Source organism: Typopeltis vanoorti, chromosome 21 (assembly GCF_054136105.1).
Source record: "Typopeltis vanoorti isolate ZY-2024b chromosome 21, IOZ_Tvanoo_1.0, whole genome shotgun sequence".
Classification (NCBI taxonomy): Eukaryota; Metazoa; Arthropoda; class Arachnida; order Uropygi; family Thelyphonidae; genus Typopeltis; species Typopeltis vanoorti.
Genome location: NC_143569.1, coordinates 91,738,332 through 91,759,176, shown reverse-complemented (window position 1 = coordinate 91,759,176; position 20,845 = coordinate 91,738,332). Strand labels below are relative to the sequence as shown.

At 33.5% G+C, this 20,845-nt stretch overlaps 1 protein-coding gene across 6 annotated transcripts in view; it reads right to left on the bottom strand.

The window, feature by feature from the left end:
* LOC150095108 (MAP/microtubule affinity-regulating kinase 3-like) overlaps positions 1 to 20,845 on the bottom strand; it is a 360,635-nt gene that overhangs the window by 222,669 nt on the left and 117,121 nt on the right. For all 6 annotated transcript variants that reach the window (XM_090411526.1, XM_090411530.1, XM_090411532.1 and 3 more), the window contains one exon: positions 11,442 to 11,490. In XM_090411526.1, the coding sequence (XP_090267652.1) occupies positions 11,442 to 11,490 (49 nt within the window). The remainder of the gene's footprint in view (positions 1 to 11,441; positions 11,491 to 20,845) is intronic.

Genomic DNA, 20,845 nt, shown 5'->3' with positions numbered 1-20,845 from the left:
CATTGACTATGTTATTGTTGATAGTGATGTTTTCTTCCTGGTGCAGGACACCAGAGTGTACAGAGGATTTGAAATTGGAAGTGATCACTATTTAGTCTTGAGCAGGATAAAATTGAATTTCATATTGAAAAGAATAACATGTAAGAAAGTTTTAAAGCGAATAAAAGTTGAGCAGCTCTCAGATGTGAACTGTAGACTAAAATACACAAAGATTATTGAAGAAAAAATGAAAGAGTTTGAGAACAGGAACCAAACCTTGGAGATTCAGTGGCAAACTCTGAAGAAAACATTGATTGATTCTGCCAGAGAGGCATGTGGTGAGGTTGTTTGTAAGGATAAAAAAATCAGAACTCCCTGGTGGACACAGGAAGTTAAAGAGGCAGTGAAGGAAAAGAAGAAAGCATACCAAAAGTTCCTGTCAAATAAGTCAGCTTTTGCTCTTAGAGAATATAGAGACAAATGCAAGAATGCTAAACACTGTGTAAAACTAGCTAAACAAAAGTCATGGGAGGACTTTGGCAAGAATATAGAAAATAAATATCAAGAAGGTGGCAAAATATTCTGGAGGTTGTTGAAGAAACTTAAGAATGGAGGAAAGAGTGCTGTAAAAGGAATTAGAGATGATAAACGTGACATGAAAACGGGAGAAAAAGATATCCTTGAAGTATGGAGTAATTACTTTGAAAAACTGCTAAATGAAACAAGCAGTGATGACAGCACAGTGGTAAAAAACACTGACCAGGCATGCAGTCAGGAATACATATCCATACTTGAAGTAGAAAAAGCCATCAAAGGCTTGAAATGTGGAAAGGCAGCAGGAGTAGATGATATTCGACCAGAAATGCTGAAGTATGGTGGTATAAGAGTATTACAGTGGCTGCACTGCATAGTTCAGAAAGCCTGGACAGAGGGACGAATTCCCGATGATTGGAGTAGAGCTCTCATAGTACCCATATATAAAAAGGGAAATAAAACTGAATGTGAGAATTACAGAGGTATTTCTCTACTGAGTGTTCTTGGCAAGATCTATGCAAGTATACTTGAGAAACGGTTGAGAAGAATTGTGGAAGAAAAGCTTGGTGAAGAACAAGCTGGATTCAGGCCAAATAGAGGCTGTCAGGATCAGATCTTCACTTTACGACAAATAGTCGAGAAAGCATGGGAATATAACAAAGATCTGTATGTAAGTTTTGTCGATCTGGAAAAGGCATATGACAAGGTGCCAAGAGAGAAGCTATTCAATACGCTGCAGTTATATGGTGTGAATGGGGCATTATATCAAGCAATACTTAGTCTTTATTTGAGTTGTAAGTCAGCAGTCAGAATTGAAGGAAGTACAGGAAGATGGTTTAATGTTAAATCTGGTGTGAGACAAGGATGTACATTATCCCCTCTGTTATTCATTATCTATATGTATCACATTATGAAGGAATGTGGTATTAAACATGATATCAAAATTGGAGATGTTAATGTCAGCTCTTTGCTTTATGCGGATGATGTTATACTTCTAAATAAATCTGCTACAAGTCTGCAAGATTCTCTGACTAAATTGAATAGCTGTTGTAATAGATATGGTATGAAGGTCAGCAATAAAAAGACAAAGACAATGAAAATAGGCAGAATCATTGAAAATGTCAACTGTGTTGTGAATGGAGAACCTGTGGAACGAGTAAAACATTTCAGCTATTTAGGCACGATTTTTACTGAAGATGGTAAATTAAATATAGAAATAGACAACAGAATCAGCAAAGCTGGTATGGTGGGAAGTCAATTGAATAAATTCATATGGAATAAGAGAGAAATTAGTCGGAACACTAAATTAGCTGTATACAAGACAGTGTTCAAACCAATTTTAACTTATGGATCTGAGAGCTGGGTCAGAAGTAAAACACTTGACCAAAGACTAGAGACCACAGATATGAGAGTCCTGAGAAAGATTAGAGGTGTGAACAGATGGCAACAATGGCAATATCATATTAAAAACGAGGATATTCGGAAAGAACTTGACATTGTCAGCATCCAGGAATGCGTTAGCAGAGCTAATCTCAGGTGGTATGGTCACTTAAATAGAATGGGCGAGGAAAGATTAGCAAAACAAGTGTTCTCTGCCAGGGTGGCAGCAAAACGACCCAGAGGAAGGCCAAGATATAGGTGGATTGATACGATACAAAGTGCTTTAGACGATAGAAATATAAGATCTGATAATGTTGGAGTCTTGACAAGTAACAGACTGATTTGGAGGAAAATTGTAGATAGGAAATTAATAATGATGTAATTTTTTTCATGTAGTACTATCATATCCTGTACACCCCTTGAGGGTACATGGCAGGAATTTGATGATGATGAGTGTCATGGAAAGACTGGCAAGAACATAGAATGCATTCTTCCTGATTGCATTACTGAATTATATATCAATATCTAAATAAAAAAAATCAGAAACTTGAAATATGAAAATGCAGCAGAAGTACTCAAATGCAAAGTGTTTTGACAGTGGCTTCATGACATAATTTAAAGGCCTGGTCAGAAAGTTGAATTCCAGATGATCAGAGCTCTCACCGTACCCATTTATATAAAGAAATATAAAACAATGTAAATAATTTCCCTATGTTTCCAAGTAAGATTTATGCCAGCATACTTGTAAAAGAGGCTGGGAAAAACTGTGGAAATTAAACTTTGGAAAAAAAACAAGCAGCTTTTAAAACAATCATGGGAATATACTGCCAGTCTGATTAGCATATCTGGTCTTCAATCAATAGGGTGTGTTTGTGGGTTTGAATCTCAGGATGCAAGTGATTGTTTTTAGATAGTAGATGAATTTCACTGCCCAGTGTGAGACCTCTGTCCTGATTATTGGAGGCCTGAAGTAGCTTGAAAAGTTTCATGTTTGGTCTCTAGAGCATGGGTTTCTGGACAAGGTAAAAAAAAAAAAAAAATCACACACACACACATAATTAATAAAAATAGAAAAAAAAATATCCTTAGACCATCTACAACACTAATGTACTACAGGTTGACAACCTCGTAGAAGTCATGTATCAACAAAAATAAAGTAATAAAAATATAGCAAAGATCAGTATTTAAATTTTGTGCATGTGGAAAAGGCATATATACATATATATATATATATATATATATATATATATATATATATATACACACGCACGCACGCACACACACATACACAATGGTATCTCGCTAATCCGAACCTCTTTAGTCCGAACCCTCCAGTAATCCGAACTGTGGTTTGAAAGAAAAAAAAAGTTTTATTTATTACGTATTGTTAGTTTGTGTACTATTATTTTTATTTAATAATTATTATTTTAACTATTATTATTATTTGTTTTATTATTATCACAATACAGTATAACTACAGTGATACACAAAAAGAGGAAATTCAAAACATGCATAATTTGGTTAAAAATATAAATCCACATGTCGAAATTTCACAAACAGATGATACAGAATAGATTACAGGTTACAAAAGTGAATTCTAAATCAAATGAGATGCTGAAATTATAATGACGCTAGAGAATGAATTATAAGATGATGATGACGATATAAAACTTGAAGAAAAAAAGTAAAACATGAAGAGGCAGTTGACAGTTTTAATGAGTGTACAGAATGGACTAAGCAGAATGATAATACACCATTCCACAAAATTTTATTGCTAATGCAGCTCCAAGAAATAGCATTGATTTGCTGAAAAGAGTTTAGCTTTTTTTTTTCAGCAAAAGAAAATAACTAACTTTTTTTTACAAAGAAATAAAAAAAAAACTTTTTTTTTTGTGTTGTGTACAAGAAAGTGATATTTTTTACAGAAATTAAGTTATGTACTGAACTATGCAATTTTATTAAATCAGAATCCTCAACAATGCAGGTACATTGACAAACTAAATTTATTACTAAAATAAACTTGTGTACTGTATTATTTTTTAAGTTTTACATTACAGTAAGTAGCTTTTTTTCTATCAGTTGCTTCATTTATTTACAGAATTAAATTGATGTACCATTAGAATCTGATTATTTTTGTCTTGAATGCTAGCTATTGTTGTCTCTTGGGGGAAAATTCCCTAATCCGAACGAGCACGGTTTTTATTAATTCGGATTAGAGAAATACCACTGTTTGTGTGTGTGTGTGTGTGTGTGTACACACACGATAAGGTGTGAAAAGAAAGGTTGCTCAAAATGCTAGAATTTACAGGGTGTTCGGGATAAATTTGACATATTTATAATTAATTATATTTTTCCGTAAGTTACATGTATTAACACACACTTCTCTTCATTTAAAAGTTTGGACCCTTCTTCATTCATATACAAGATGTCAGAAAGGATGGATAGCTGGAACCCACCTGAATCATGGAAGAGAATAACTTGTATCATGATGATTCGTGCCCGCCATCAAAATAAGGATATTACGACTGCTGCCCAATGCTCCCTGAATACAGTAAAAACAATCAGGCATGAACTAGAGACTTGCAATGGTAACTACGAGGATGTAGCAAGAAGAAAGATCCCTATACAGACGATCTGATTGCGTTCGTACAGCAGAATTCCTCGCAAATCTGCAGGAACAGGTGTTGAAGAACCCTGGCATTGGAATTCGGGCTTTGTTCGTGGAGTTGCTAACTGTAGTCAAGCCCTGGATAACAAGGGTAGCCAACGGTAGGCCGTATGTATGGCAGCAGGATTCGGCCCCTTGCCACACCTCTGGGAAAAGTCAAAAATGGTTGTCTGAAAATTTCTACGACTTCACCAGTCCAAATGTTTGGCCTCCAAACTCCCTAGACCTTAACCCCATGGATTATTTTGTATGGGGCGCAGTTGAAAAAGACACCAATCGCACTTCCAGTAATACAAAAGCCCAGTTAATGGATAAAATTAAAACAGTTTTTGCGGCCCTTCCCAGGGAGACTGTAGCATCAGCTTGTTCGAGGTTCCGAAGCAGAATTGAAGCTGTGATCGATGCTAATGGTGGTTATTTTGAGTAAATCTTGTTGATAGTATTGTAATTAACTCTGCCTGTAATGTTTTTTTGTCAATTCATTAAATTTAATAGATACAAAGAAGATTTTCTTTTTCCTTACGAAACTGTCAAATTTATCCCGAACACCCTGTATAAGATATAAATGGAATGATATACCAGAGCAATATATAGTCAGCAGTTAAACTGAAGGATATACCATCAAAAGAGCTACAGGAAGGTCAAACCATCTTCCAGGAAGATAGTTTGATCTTTCTGTAGCTCTTTTGAGTAAGGCAATAAGCAAATGTTATACTCCCTAAATAAATAAAGTGCATATCTTCAGAACTAAATTGAATAAATGGTATAACTAATTTAGCATGAAAATCAGCAATAAAAAGAAAGTATGAAAACAGGCAGGAACACTGAAAATATTAATTGCATTCTTGATGATGAATCAACATACCAAGAAAATAATTCACTATACAGTCCAAAGTTTTAGTGAAGACAGGCAATTAAATCTGGAAATAAACAACAGAATAAAGAAAGCTAGTATGGTGGGAAGCCAACTGAATAAATTTATATGGATTTATAGGAAAATGAGCCAAAACACTAAATTAGCAATATATAATACAGTTCTCAAACCAAGTTTAATTTATGGACCTAAGAGTTGATGGTACAACATGACAAAATTTCATGCCGGCTGGGCCGTTGCCCGGTTAAACAAGGCCCCCGTTGTTTTCGCCAGGGAACCAGGGCGAACAGCAAAAAGTCAGCTACTGGAACAAATCTGAAAACAAACCCCAACTCAACATCACCAGAGTTAAAGATCGGTACTATCAACGTAAGAAGCCTGAATGGCAAAGAAATGGAGCTAGCTGAGGAATTAGATAAGTACCAGATCGACATAATAGGGGTGACTGAAACAAAAAAGACCAAAACTGGTGAGATCTTTCTGAGCAATAAATACAAAATGTTATATTCAGGCAATGACAATCAAGGAAAAGAAGGAGTAGCCATAGTATTCAACACAAAATACGAGGCTAATCTTCTTGAATGGCAGTAGGTCTCAAGTAGAGTAATGTGGGCAAATATGAGAATGGGGAATTGGACAATGAGACTTATTTGTGCCTATGGTCCCACAGAAGGTTCTACTAAGGTAGAAGTGGAGGAATTTTTTGACGCTTTAGAAAAAGCAACTGACACAATGAAAAAGGAAAAGTTGGTCCTTGTTGGGGATCTAAATAGCAGAGTAGGAAATGATTGTGAGACATAAAAATATTTTGGGAAAATTTGGAGAAAAGAGCAAAGCTAATAATAATGGCAAATATCTGTTGGATTTCTGCTCAGGACATGGACTGGTTATTACTAACACCATGTTCCAACATAAAAATGTGCACAAATTCACATGGAGAGAAGAGGCTAGGAATAAGAAAAGCCTCATTGACTATGTTATTGTTGATAGTGATGTTTTCTCCCTGGTGCAGGACACCAGAGTGTACAGAGGATTTGAAATTGGAAGCAATCACTATTTAGTCTTGAGCAGGATAAAATTGAATTTCATATTGAAAAGAATAACATGTAAGAAAGTTTTAAAGCGAATAAAAGTTGAGCAGCTCTCAGATGTGAACTGTAGACTAAAATACAGAAAGATTATTGAAAAGAAAATGAAAGAGTTTGAGAACAGGAATCAAACCTTGGAGATTCAGTGGCAAACTCTGAAGAAAACATTAATTGATTCTGCCAGAGAGGCATGTGGTGAGGTTGTGTGCAAGGATAAAAAAATCAGAACTCCCTGGTTGACACAATAAGTTAAAGAGGCAGTGAAGGAAAAGAAGAAAGCATATCAAAAGTTCCTGGCAAATAAGTCAGCTTTTACTCTTACAGAATACAGAGACAAATGTAAGAAAGCTAAACAGTGTGTAAAACTAGCTAAACAAAAGTCATGGGAGGACTTTGGCAAGAATATAGAAAATAAATATCAAGAAGGTGGCAAAATATTCTGGAGGTTGTTGAAGAAGCTTAGGAATGGAGGAAAGAGTGCATTAAAAGGAGTTAGAGATGATAAAGGTGACATGAAAACAGGAGAAAAAGATATCCTTGAAGTATGGAGTAATTACTTTGAAAAACTGCTAAATGAAACAAGCAGTGATGACAGCACAGTGATAAAAAAACACTGACCAGGCATGCAGTCAGGAATACATATCCATACTTGAAGTAGAAAAAGCCATCAAAGGCTTGAAATGTGGAAAGGCAGCAGGAGTAGATGATATTCGACCAGAAATGCTGAAGTATTGTGGTATAAAAGTCTTACAGTGGCTGCACTGCACAGTTCAGAAAGCCTGGACTGAGGGACGAATTCCCGATGATTGGAGTAGAGCTCTCATAGTACCCATATATAAAAAGGGAAATAAAACTGAATGTGAGAATTACAGAGGTATTTCCCTACTGAGTGTTGCTGGCAAGATCTATGCAAGTATACTTGAGAAACGGTTGAGAAGAATTGTGGAAGAAAAGCTTGGTGAAGAACAAGCTGGATTCAGGACAAATAGAAGCTGTCAGGATCAGATCTTCACTTTATGACAAATAGTTGAGAATGCATGGGAATATAACAAAGATCTGTATTTAAGTTTTGTCGATTTGGAAAAGGCATATGACAAGGTGCCAAGAGAGAAGCTATTCAATACACTGCAGTTATATGGTGTCAATGGGGCATTATATCAAGCAATACTTAGTCTTTATTTGAGTTGTAAGTCAGCAGTTAGAATTGAAGTACAGAAAGATGGTTTAATGTTAAATCTGGTGTGAGACAAGGATGTACATTATCCCCTCTGTTATTCATTATCTATATGGATCACATTATGAAGGAAAGTGGTATTAAACCTAAATAAATCCGCTACAAGTCTGCAAGATTCTCTGACTAAATTGAATAGCTGTTGTAATAGATATGGTATGAAGGTCAGCAATAAAAAGACAAAGACAATGAAAATAGGCAGAATCATTGAAAATGTCAACTGTGTTGTGAATGGAGAACCTGTGGAACAAGTAAAACATTTCAGTTACTTAGGCACGATTTTTACTGAAGATAGTAAATTAAATATAGAAATAGACAACCGAATCAGCAAAGCTGGTATGGTGGGAAGTCAAATGAATAAATCCATATGGAATAAGAGAGAAATTAGTCGGAACACTAATTTAGCTGTATACAAGACAGTATTCAAACCAGTTTTAACTTATGGATCTGAGAGCTGGGTCAGAAGTAAAACACTTGACCAAAGACTAGAGACCACAGATATGAGAGTCCTGAGAAAGATTAGAGGCGTGAACAGATGGCTTCAATGGCAATATCATATTAAAAATGAGGATATTAGGAAAGAACTTGACATTGTCAGCATCCAGGAATGCGTCAGCAGAGCTAATCTCAGGTGGTATGGTCACTTAAATAGAATGGGAGAGGAAAGATTAGCAAAACAAGTGTTCTCTGCCAGGTTGGCAGCAAAACGACCCAGAGGAAGACCAAGATATAGGTGGATTGATACGGTACAAAGTGCCTTAGACGATAGAAATATAAGATCTGATAATGTTGGAGTCTTGACAAGTAACAGACTGATTTGGAGGAAAATTGTAGATAGGAAGTTAGTAATGATGTAAATTTTTCATGTAGTACTGTCATATCCTGTACACCCCCTTGAGGGTATATGGCAGGAATTTGATGATGATGATGATGATGAGCTGGTTATAAAAGTTACTCAAAGATCACAGACTGCACACTGTTAGAACTCAGCCATGACATTCTATTACCTATGACTGAGGGTTCTACTGATATTAAAATTGAGTCATGACATAAGCAATAGCATGACTATCTAGCTAGAAAAGAAAGCAAGAACAAAAGGATGAGGTGGGACTAAAAAAAAAAAAGAGAGAGTGAGAGAAAAGGGGGAAGAAGGCTACGAGGGTTGTTTGAAAAGTTTGGTAAAGAAATAAGTTACACATTTTTTTTGGAAAAAATCACCTGAGAGGTCTACACATTTGTCAAATTGTGCAAATAGTCATTGACAGCCTTGATGCCATCGTCATTTGAAAAAAATTTTTTCCTACTGAGCAAAATTTTTAAGTTTGGGAACAAGAAGAAGTCACGTGGGACCAAGTCCAGAGAACATGGTGGATGTGGAACCAATTCGACTTCAATTTGAGCAATTTTGTCATTGCAATGGGCGACGTGTGGGATTGTCTTGATGAAAGAGCACTTTTTTGTGTGCCAATCTTGGCTGTTTTTTCTTCAGTTCTTCTTTTAAACAGTCCAACAATGATGCATAATACTCCTGTTATTGTCTTACCCTTTTCCAAATAGTCCATCATGATAATTCCTTGGGAATCCCAAAAACCAGTGGCCATCACCTTCCCAGTTGATAAAACGGTCTTCGCTTTTTTTGGTGCTCTTTCACCAGGCATTGTCCACTGTTTTTGACTGCTACTTGGACTCAGGTGTGTAGTGGTGGATTCAAGTTCCGTCTACAGTCATGAATCAATGCAAAAAAAAAAATCCTGCGAATTGCAATTAAATATCGCCAAACACTGTGTTGAAATGTCTTTTCATATGCATTTTTGATCGACAGTCAAGAATCACGGCACCCAACACACACACTTTTTCGTGTGCAATTTTTCATATAGGATATTATATACTCATTCAGTTAAGATGCCTACAATCTCAGCAATCTCACTCGGCGGTCTTCCATAACAATACCATGGATTTTTCAATCATTTCCTTCATAGTAACCTCAGTCAGGCGCTTGGAGTACGCTTCATCTACGATGGACTTATGACCACGTTTAAACTCATTTATCCAAAAATAAAGGTGCAGAGTCCCCATGAACTGCATCTAACTCAGCTTTGATCTACACCGCCATCCACTTCTTCAAATAAAAGCGGACGGCTGCATCCACTTTTATTTTAACTTCAAATACTCGTTTTTCTCCATTTTTATGCAAAATGCAAACATGATCATTTTAGATGCTTGCAAATGAGAACTACGCATTGCATGTGGCTAAATTTTGCCAGGGGGTCATGAAAGAGATGATACATGCCAATACTGGTATGAATGAACAAATTATTTCGCTGTCTATTGGAAATTTACCAAACATTTCAAACAACTCTTGTAAAAGGTAGTGTGGGGGGGAGAGTGCTAGAGAAAGGAGGAAGCAATAAAGCATAATGGTGAAAAGTTGGCAGTATACAGAGAGATACAATGGATGGAGAGTCACTTAGTCTTAGAAGCCATTGCTACTGACCAACAGTTAATGAATGTTTGTACATGTGACAATTGATTCTTCCAGTATACTAGTATATTTTGTGCAGTATAAAGCTAAGCAAATCTATAATGATACACATCTTTAATACTGTGTGTAAGTAATGTTGTTATTTAAGAAGACAGATTACATGAAGACAATTCATGAGACTTTTTCGAAGTCAGCCTATAGCAGAACCTAAACGTCTTATTTGTTGTATTTAGTGCCTCAGTTTATTTGTGCAGTTCTAATTACAGAAGTAAAGATGCTTTGTAGAAGATAACACTACTGATAGAAAGAAAGTGCTTATTGTTGAAGCACAAGTTAATTGTTCGAATACATACCAAATTGTGTTGGCCTAGTCAGATAGCATAATAAGTAGATGGGATAGTGTTAATTCACACACACACACAAGCTGTGTTAACCTACTCAAGTTATGCATTCAACACTGTCATGACAAATTGTACCTATAAGTTAACCTAGTTTAACTATATATATGTATGTATATATTACAAAAAGATGTTAATTAAACTCTTATGGTAAAGAGTGTCTTTCCTGAACCTACCTCATATACTAATGCCGGTAATCAGAATCTCACTAAAGGACCTTTATTATAATTAGGATGCAAATGCTGTGTTCCTTCCAATTTTGCTCAGAACTCTGAGTAGTTCAGCTCCTCTAAAGGTCATAACACACACAAGTTTTAAGAAAAGAAAAGGAAAAAAAAAGGAGGGAGTGGAGGGAGGTGAACAATAGCATCAGTCACAGAATATCAGAAAGGAACCTGACATATTAGTATTCAAGAACATGCTACCAAAACAGCATTTGATGCCAAGATGGCAAGAAAAAAAAATCCTAAGAAGACTAAAATTAATATGGATTGATGCAGTTAGTAGTGCTTCGGAATACATATGCAAGATCTGACAATACTAAAGTCCTGAAAACATTAATTACACAGAAAATTGTTGACAGAAATGTCTCCCTCAAAGGATACATATCAGAAAATGGCATCACAATTAACTGTGAGCTTTCAAAAAATACCTGATCTTAGCAGAATTCCAAAGTATTTTAAATGTATTTATAAAATTACACAACTTCAATATACAAAACAAATCTGAATTAAAATAATGATTTATTGATTTGAATAAAATAACACACTTCATATTAAATAACAATTTCTACAAAGATATACTTGCCAATATTAGGATGATCCAACATTTTCATTATTCTAACTTCACGGAAAAGCTAAAGAGAATACCAAATTATCAATTAGAGAAAAATTCTCTCATATGTCATTATTATTATTATATTTATTAATACATACAATACACACACACAAATAAGTTTGTTTAGAGCAAAACAGCAACTTATTCACAAGACTATTTCATGATTTTACACTTCTTCAAATACAACAGTATGTTTCTAACAGTGAAGACAAACATAAAGAATAAGTTACTTATGCTTTCAACAGCGTTACAAAAATCCTATAAAGCAACTATAGACATTTCATACTGCAAAACAACCTACTTTTTAAAGTCATATATAGGTTACAGACATAATACACATATAGCAGAATAAGACCAATGTCTCCTTTTAACATTAAATTGATGTTTCTCAAAATCAAAATAATGTGCATTAACAAAAAGCTGTAACCCTAAAGTAAATTAGCAAGTGGAGACAGAATATAAGTTAGATAAACCAGAAAGCCTGCACTGGAGATCAAACACGATTTGATTCTTTTCAAGCCACTTCGAAATCCTCAATAAGCAAAGTGACAGTCTCATATTGAGATAACTACTCATACTATGGCCTAAAGACATACACTATAACATCTATACCACAGTGAGATTTTAACTTTCACCTAGGCTTGCTGTTTACCACGTTCCTTGTGACCATTTCTTTTACTTTGGACATAAAGAATGTTCTCTTCAAAACAGACTACAGCAACACCAATCTATAATAAGATGAGAAGTCTGGTTTAGCATAACATGGAGTTGACAATGTCCACAGAATCTTAAAACTCATCTACTTCACTATTGCCACTTCAAATTTGAGGATTTTTTCAAAGAGAGTGCTGAAGCACAAACATTGTGCAAACTTGAACTGTAATGACTGTATAGACAGTCATTGCTGTTCAAAACCATCAAAATATGGTTTTGAACAATGGTCTTGTAAAAATAATCATAATTAAAATTCTGAATATTTTTACGAATTGTTTATGTTAAAATGTTTATTAGTTTTAGTTTCATAACATGCATTGTCGGCACTTGCAATGTGCCCGTTATTAAAATTATTTTGTCAAAAATGATATGTAAAGAAGTTAAAAAATTGATGTACTTTACCAGATTTGTATTACGTACAAGAATTTTATTGTAATTTAAAATTATCAAAAGTTGTGTTTTTATGAAGACATTCTCTCTTGTCGCTAACGGAGACAACGTGTCAGCCATTATTTATACCTAACTTCTTGCTCACCAGTTTCATTGAGTGCGCATGCTCGACAAGAAGTTGGATGTGTGATTGACAGCTGACAAGTTCGGTATCGAAGCAACGAGAGAGTAAACAAGGATAGTGTTCAGAAGGAATTTAGAACACAGGCCGGCAGATATTTAGGTTCAGGGGAACTTAAGTTTTTTTTATGTGACAGTCGGAGGAAAATTAATAGTATGTTCCGAAAAAGGAATCGTGGAACTATTAAGATTTAATGTGTAATAAGTATGTGGATAAATAAAAGAAAATATTGCTATATGCGTTTTAAAAGGAATATTGGAGGAAACGCTAATTGAAAGATTTATAGTAGGTTCCGAAAAGGAAATCGTAGAACTGTAAGTTTTTTTTATTGGAAGAATTAAGACTGTCAATAAGAATTAGTGAATAAAAGAAGAAGTTGCTATTTACATTCTAAAGGAATGTTCTAGAAAACTCTGATTAGGAAGTTTCATCTGTATTAAGGACGCCGGATCTGACTGTTAATTCTACTGAAGAAAAGAGATAGAATTAAGTTCGGAAGAATTAATGTGTGCTACATAAGTGATGAGAAAGGATCCTGTAAAAATGAAGAATAGAGTCATATATCTTCGGAAAAGGGCCTTGACAGAGAAAGAAACTAGCTATGAACATTTTGTGATTGTGCAAATAAAGTGTTTATACTAGTCTTAAGTGGAAGTTTATTTAAAAAGGCCTTGGATCCAATTAATTTGTAGTTAGTTATGTAATATATGTTTGAAGTGTATATATATATATTGTTTTTGTTTTATTAAATGTTTATTTTGTATTTTGGTCTTGAGTCTGTGATTATTTGGATTCTGAAAGAAAGAGTTAAGATCATTATACCAATTGGAGTGAACCCTTGTGCATATAATAACATATAGGTGCACTTGGAATTAAAAAAATAATTGTTAGAAACAGAGATCATCTCTATGGTAGGATTAATATTAAGATAATATCTATGAATATCCTCTATATAAAAATCAACCAATTATTAACAGTCTCACACCAACCAATGAAATTCCTTTCCTAGATAAAGAGAATCACAAACATAAAAGTTTGTCATTATTTAGCTTTGTGAACTTTGCTGATCATTGGCAAATTTAAATCTGTATTCATTATGACAGTAAAGAACTAATGCAATAAAACAAAGGGGGAGTGGACAGTCATAATGCATTAACAAGTAATAGTTTTCTTTCTAGAGTTCATTTCCAGACCTATTACTAAACTTCATGTTTTCCTTTTTATGCAATGTATATTTCTTATCTCCCATTTTACTTACATATTTTTTGCCTTATAAGATGCACTTTTTAGTACCTAAAATTTATCTGAAAATTAGGATGTATCCTATAACCTAAATGTATCGTATAAACCGGTGCATCTTACGGTGCGTCTTATATACCAACGTACTTTTTTATGTATGTATAGTTATGATGGGTCATTGCTTGTCGGTGTTAAATTGTGAATGAAGCTATGTTATGTAATTTTTTTTTTTTCATTCACATTTAACATTGCTTATTAAATATTAATCATGACTTATATAAAATTATTTATTATTCCTTAATTGAGAATTACTAAATAAATATTTAATTAAAACCTGACCTATTATTAGTTTATAAAATAATAAAATGTATAGAATTTTGTATAACCAAATATATATGGTGTAACGTAAAATGTTAATTTATATTTAACTGTATACGTAATCAAAAAGTTAAAGAAGTAGCTTAAATATTATGTTGTTCTTATTTGTAAAATATTTAATGTTATGTAATCACAAATGTAGTAGTAACAGAGCATACATTACATTAGCGAAATGTTTACGTTTAGTCTGTTGTCATGGAGACGCACGCGTAAACAACCACGAGTGAAGAGAGCGTGGCGTTCGAACGTAAGGTGGGAGTGAAGGTCATATAGAATATAGAGAAAAAGGGTAAAGAAGAAGGAAGGTCATAGATAAGATAGAGAGGAAGAGAAGAATTATTATTAAGGAGTGAGGAGAGAGTTTTGCGGAACCAAGATTATAAAATCCTCAGGGCAGAAATTTATGAGTATAGTGTTGGGAAGTGAACCTATAAGTAGTGAAACATAAAGTTTAATGTTATAAGCGAAATCTGCTGTTGTTATGAAGAAAGGTTGATACCGTAATCAGATAAAAGGAAACTGGACAGTCAATGTGAAAATTCTGATTATTTCCAGTTAATCTGGATTACGATTAAACTCTATGTTGCCCTAGGAAAACGTTATATTGATTACTTGGAGGAAAGTGAACTGGAAAAGATATCAGTACCTAATTACTGTTATTTGGAATAGTGAAGTGCGACTTACAGTAATACAGTTTAAACTATGGAGAATATTTGTTATGTGTGTTCCGCTAACGTTAATTAAGTTAATTCATAAGTGCTCTCTCAATAATTTGATGTATTGAAGAATTTGTCTGATAAGAGTAGTTGTATAAGTTTGTCTATTCTAGCATTAACTGTGATATATCTCCGATGCTCAAGGACCGGAATTTATTTGTTTGGAATATTGCTTACATAGAGTATTGCCTGCTGTGAATATAAACCTTGAGCTGATAGATTTGTGAAGACTGATTAAATGTGAAGTTGTTATATTAACTTGAAATAAGAAGAATTGTGTTTTTGAGACTGTGAATTGTATATGAAAGTTAGAACGTTGAATTGGAATGAGTGACCTAAGAAGTTGTATTAAGTTAATTGTATATTTCCATTTTTAAATAGAGTTTTGTATTCGTTAACCACATCATATATTAAATGTTTTATTTTGTTGATCTAAATATTGTGTTTGCCTGAATTCCTTTTTATTGCACCGTTCATAAATATTCGAATCTTGCGGGAACCCCAAGTAAAAATGATAATAAATAATTCGGCCTAATGAGATGACTGCTAACCTAATTTAGAATTGATCCTACTATTTATATAGACTAATCTAAGAATAGGGTGGCGCAGTATAAATATAAATTTCCCTACTTTTGGATCGGTGATCACTTCGCAATTGGTTATTTTAATTATAAAAGTGACTTGAAACTAGATAGATTTAGAACACGACAGAAAAGAGTCGTCACGACAAATGGCGCAGCAGTCGACAGGATGTGATTTAATTGATAGTAATTAAATTTAACAACTATAAGTTAAGAAATTGAATTTAGTTTTAGTGATAATAATCAAAGAAATGCTCCCTGAAATTTTAGAAAGTGAAATAATTAAATCACAGTGAACCGGTTATAATCTGGACTCAGGCAAAGATAAAAGTTTATTTAAAGTAGAAAGATTATTGTATTTATTGAGATAGTAATTTATTAATCACTATGGCTGTCACATCAAGCTCTGAAATGAATGACAGTGAATTCTTTCGTACGGTAAATCCGCAACAGGTTTTTCCCCAATATTCAGGTGAAGAATCAGATGATGTACTATTTTTCTTTACCTATGTTGAAAAACTTAGAGAAATTGCAGGTTGGACTGATTTTCAATTGCTAGTTTTAATTAGAAGCAAATTAGTAGGTAAAGCAAAAACATTTTTGCATTCTTCTCCAATACTTCGAGAGACTTTTGTGTATTCTAAATTTAAAGAAACTTTATTGTCTCAATTTTGTAAACTTAGAAGTGTAGGTCCTAACTTATGGAAATTGCAGAAAATTGTTCAAAAGGATAAAGAGACTGTTACTGATTTTCACAATCGGTTATTAACATTGGCCAACAGTTTGAATATTACTGGTGAAGATAAACCTCACTTAGATTGGGCTGTGTTCCAACAATTTAGACAAGGTGTCAGGCAAGAATTAAGAGAAACAGCCTACAAGAAGAAAATTTCTACTTTGGAAGAGTGTCTCAAAAGTGTTAAGGAAAAAGAACAAATATTAGGAGACCTTTATCCCTCAAACAATGCAAGTCTTGTGAATATTGTGAATAAGACTGATAGTTCATTCAACCAATCAGAAATAGAAAGGAGAAGTAAAGTTGAAAAAGGAAAAGCAAAGAATATTGGAGAAAACTCAAGTAATGTTAATTGTATAACTGAAAGTAAGGAACAATTTGACAAGAAACTGATGACAGAAGTGAAATCCCTAATTCACCAGGAGGTGAATAAGTTAAATCAACCAATAATGGATAGTCTTAATGAAGTTGTGAGACAGTTATCAGCTATTACTTTGAGATCTCAAGAAAATCAAGACCCCACTACAAATAAAATTAATGAGATGGTCAAACATGAATTTGAAAAACAAAGTCAACCTATTTTAAGTACTTTAGATAAAGTGATGCGAGGATTAAATGATGTCAGACAACAAATGTCTGCTATTCCTCAATCCAAGACAGAGATAAAGCAAGGAAATCCTGTTAAATGTTACAATTGCAACAAAATTGGACATTATGCCAGGAATTGTTTCTATAACAAGGGAAACTACTCTAATAACAGATGGAACTCAAAGTTTGGATACAAACCCCACAGAAGAAATAAAAGAATTCAGAATTATCAAACATCTAATGAGAGAATGATGAGAATTAGAGGTGATATCCTGGGCTCCAAATGTGACATCTTATTAGATACAGGATGCAATGCCTCTACCATCAGGATGGATTATTTCCTAACATTAAAGAACAAACTGTGGAAGAGCACTGCCAAGCTGAGACAACCTGTAAGGATTACTTCTCTCTCAGACTCAAACTTTATGGCATATGAAAAGCTTCGAGCTAGAATATACCTACCAGAATTTGGACTGTACGTGTGGCAAGACCTACTTGTTGTCCCCACTACCTCCAATCTAAGTTCTCACATTATCTTGGGAACAAACTTCCTAGCAAGATATCAATTTTCTTGTGACTTTTCTAAGAAAGAAATAACCCTGATGAACAAAAGGAGATATATCAGAAGAAATGAAATTCATGATTGTGATAAGACTAGGTATCAAACAAAACAATTTAGATTGCCACTTGAATCAGGACCATCTACTGAAGAAAAATCAGCTGTGAATCAATCATCTAATAGAGATAGTGGTGATAACTCTCATGTACACATTCAATCTGATACTCCTCTTCTTACTGATGAACCAAAAGTAGTAGTGACAAAGCCCAAATCAGAAGTTACCACTTATAGCAAACTAAAGGTTGAAGTCAATTTTGGTAAAATGTCTAATCTATATCATAGAACAAACCACCAAGTTCTGAGACAACAAAAACTTAATTCTAATAATGGAAAACGTGAATTTAATTCAAAAGAGAGAATCCTATACTACAAACTTAGAAGACATGCAGAAATTGATAATAATAGTAATAAGAGAATTGATGATAATGTGAAAGAGAATAAAGGCACAAAACATAATGAGGAACCAAGTTTCAGTAAAACTTGGTATTACTTGAGAAAACGAAAAGCAAATATGTAATCCAGTTTTTTTTTTTTTTTTAAAGGAGCCTAGTGTCAAAAGAAAAATTTTTCTTATGATAAAAATTTTTCAAAGAAAGGGTGAGCCTATGTTAAATTGTGAATGAAGCTATGTTATGTAATTTATTTTTTTTCATTCACATTTAACATTGCTTATTAAATATTAATCATGACTTATATAAAATTATTTATTATTCCTTAATTGAGAATTACTAAATAAATATTTAATTAAAACCTGACCTATTATTAGTTTATAAAATAATAAAATGTATAGAATTTTGTATAACCAAATATATATGGTGTAACGTAAAATGTTAATTTATATTTAACTGTATACGTAATCAAAAAGTTAAAGAAGTAGCTTAAATATTATGTTGTTCTTATTTGTAAAATATTTAATGTTATGTAATCACAAATGTAGTAGTAACAGAGCATACATTACATTAGCGAAATGTTTACGTTTAGTCTGTTGTCATGGAGACGCACGCGTAAACAACCACGAGTGAAGAGAACGTGGCGTTCGAACGTAAGGTGGGAGTGAAGGTCATATAGAATATAGAGAAAAAGGGTAAAGAAGAAGGAAGGTCATAGATAAGATAGAGAGGAAGAGAAGAATTATTATTAAGGAGTGAGGAGAGAGTTTTGCGGAACCAAGATTATAAAATCCTCAGGGCAGAAATTTATGAGTATAGTGTTGGGAAGTGAACCTATAAGTAGTGAAACATAAAGTTTAATGTTATAAGCGAAATCTGCTGTTGTTATGAAGAAAGGTTGATACCGTAATCAGATAAAAGGAAACTGGACAGTCAATGTGAAAATTCTGATTATTTCCAGTTAATCTGGATTACGATTAAACTCTATGTTGCCCTAGGAAAACGTTATATTGATTACTTGGAGGAAAGTGAACTGGAAAAGATATCAGTACCTAATTACTGTTATTTGGAATAGTGAAGTGCGACTTACAGTAATACAGTTTAAACTATGGAGAATATTTGTTATGTGTGTTCCGCTAACGTTAATTAAGTTAATTCATAAGTGCTCTCTCAATAATTTGATGTATTGAAGAATTTGTCTGGTAAGAGTAGTTGTATAAGTTTGTCTATTCTAGCATTAACTGTGATATATCTCCGATGCTCAAGGACCGGAATTTATTTGTTTGGAATATTGCTTACATAGAGTATTGCCTGCTGTGAATATAAACCTTGAGCTGATAGATTTGTGAAGACTGATTAAATGTGAAGTTGTTATATTAACTTGAAATAAGAAGAATTGTGTTTTTGAGACTGTGAATTGTATATGAAAGTTAGAACGTTGAATTGGAATGAGTGACCTAAGAAGTTGTATTAAGTTAATTGTATATTTCCATTTTTAAATAGAGTTTTGTATTCGTTAACCACATCATATATTAAATGTTTTATTTTGTTGATCTAAATATTGTGTTTGCCTGAATTCCTTTTTATTGCACCGTTCATAAATATTCGAATCTTGCGGGAACCCCAAGTAAAAATGATAATAAATAATTCGGCCTAATGAGATGACTGCTAACCTAATTTAGAATTGATCCTACTATTTATATAGACTAATCTAAGAATAGGGTGGCGCAGTATAAATATAAATTTCCCTACTTTTGGATCGGTGATCACTTCGCAATTGGTTATTTTAATTATAAAAGTGACTTGAAACTAGATAGATTTAGAACACGACAGAAAAGAGTCGTCACGACATCGGTAATGCATGATCAGTTTGAATAGTTGCACCATCATTAATGGTCATGCATTTAAACTAGTAATCAATACATTATTATATTTAATTACTTTTTTTTATAACCAATAGATTCTATGAAGCACAGACATAAGTATATGATTGCATTTAAGCATACTCAATCACACTACACTTAAATGCAATCATATATTTGCAATAAAAAGAATGGCAAGAGGACTGCAGAGTGTCACTTTTGGCCTCTGTCAAAAATGGTATGAACTTGGAGGGAAAAAAAAAGAGCAGAAATTAATAGAAGCAAATTTTAAAAAGTACAATTTCAGCAGAAAACTGGCAAAATGGCCAGAAATTGAAAATGAATTAAAAACTTAGAAATGGATCGAAGTAGACTGACTGGGTTACTGCGTATTTACAAAAAGGATTATTCAACGAGCAAAATTATTGGCAACAGAAAGAAATATCGATTTTATGAAGAGAAATGATTTATGCATGCATGCAAAAATGAAAATATCACAAAAAATGCCAGATGAATCTGATAATAAAATTATTGAGTTTCACAGCTTCATCATAAATGCTAAAAAACAAGACAGTTTTGAACTTTCACAGATAGCTAATATGAATGAAGTGCTTCTGACTTTTGATGTGTTCTCGGACAAGACTGTTGGCTCCAAGGTAAAAAAATATCATTGTTAAAACTTCTGGTCCCGAAAAAACCCAATATGCTGTTGTTTTGTCATGCTATGTAAATGGAACAAAATTGCCACTTTTTTTTTTAATTTTTAAAAGAAAAACTTCCTAAGGAGTTTACATTCATATTCATCCAAAAGGATGGATAGATGAGGAATGGATGAAGTTATGGATAAAGAAGGTGTGGTCCAGACATCCTGGCAGTTTACATCAGAAACCTACTTTGTTAGTAGGTTTCTGACGTAACAGAAAGCATTTACATGACGTAGCATTTTACCTATGTAATGAACAATGTTTTGTCAACAACTAT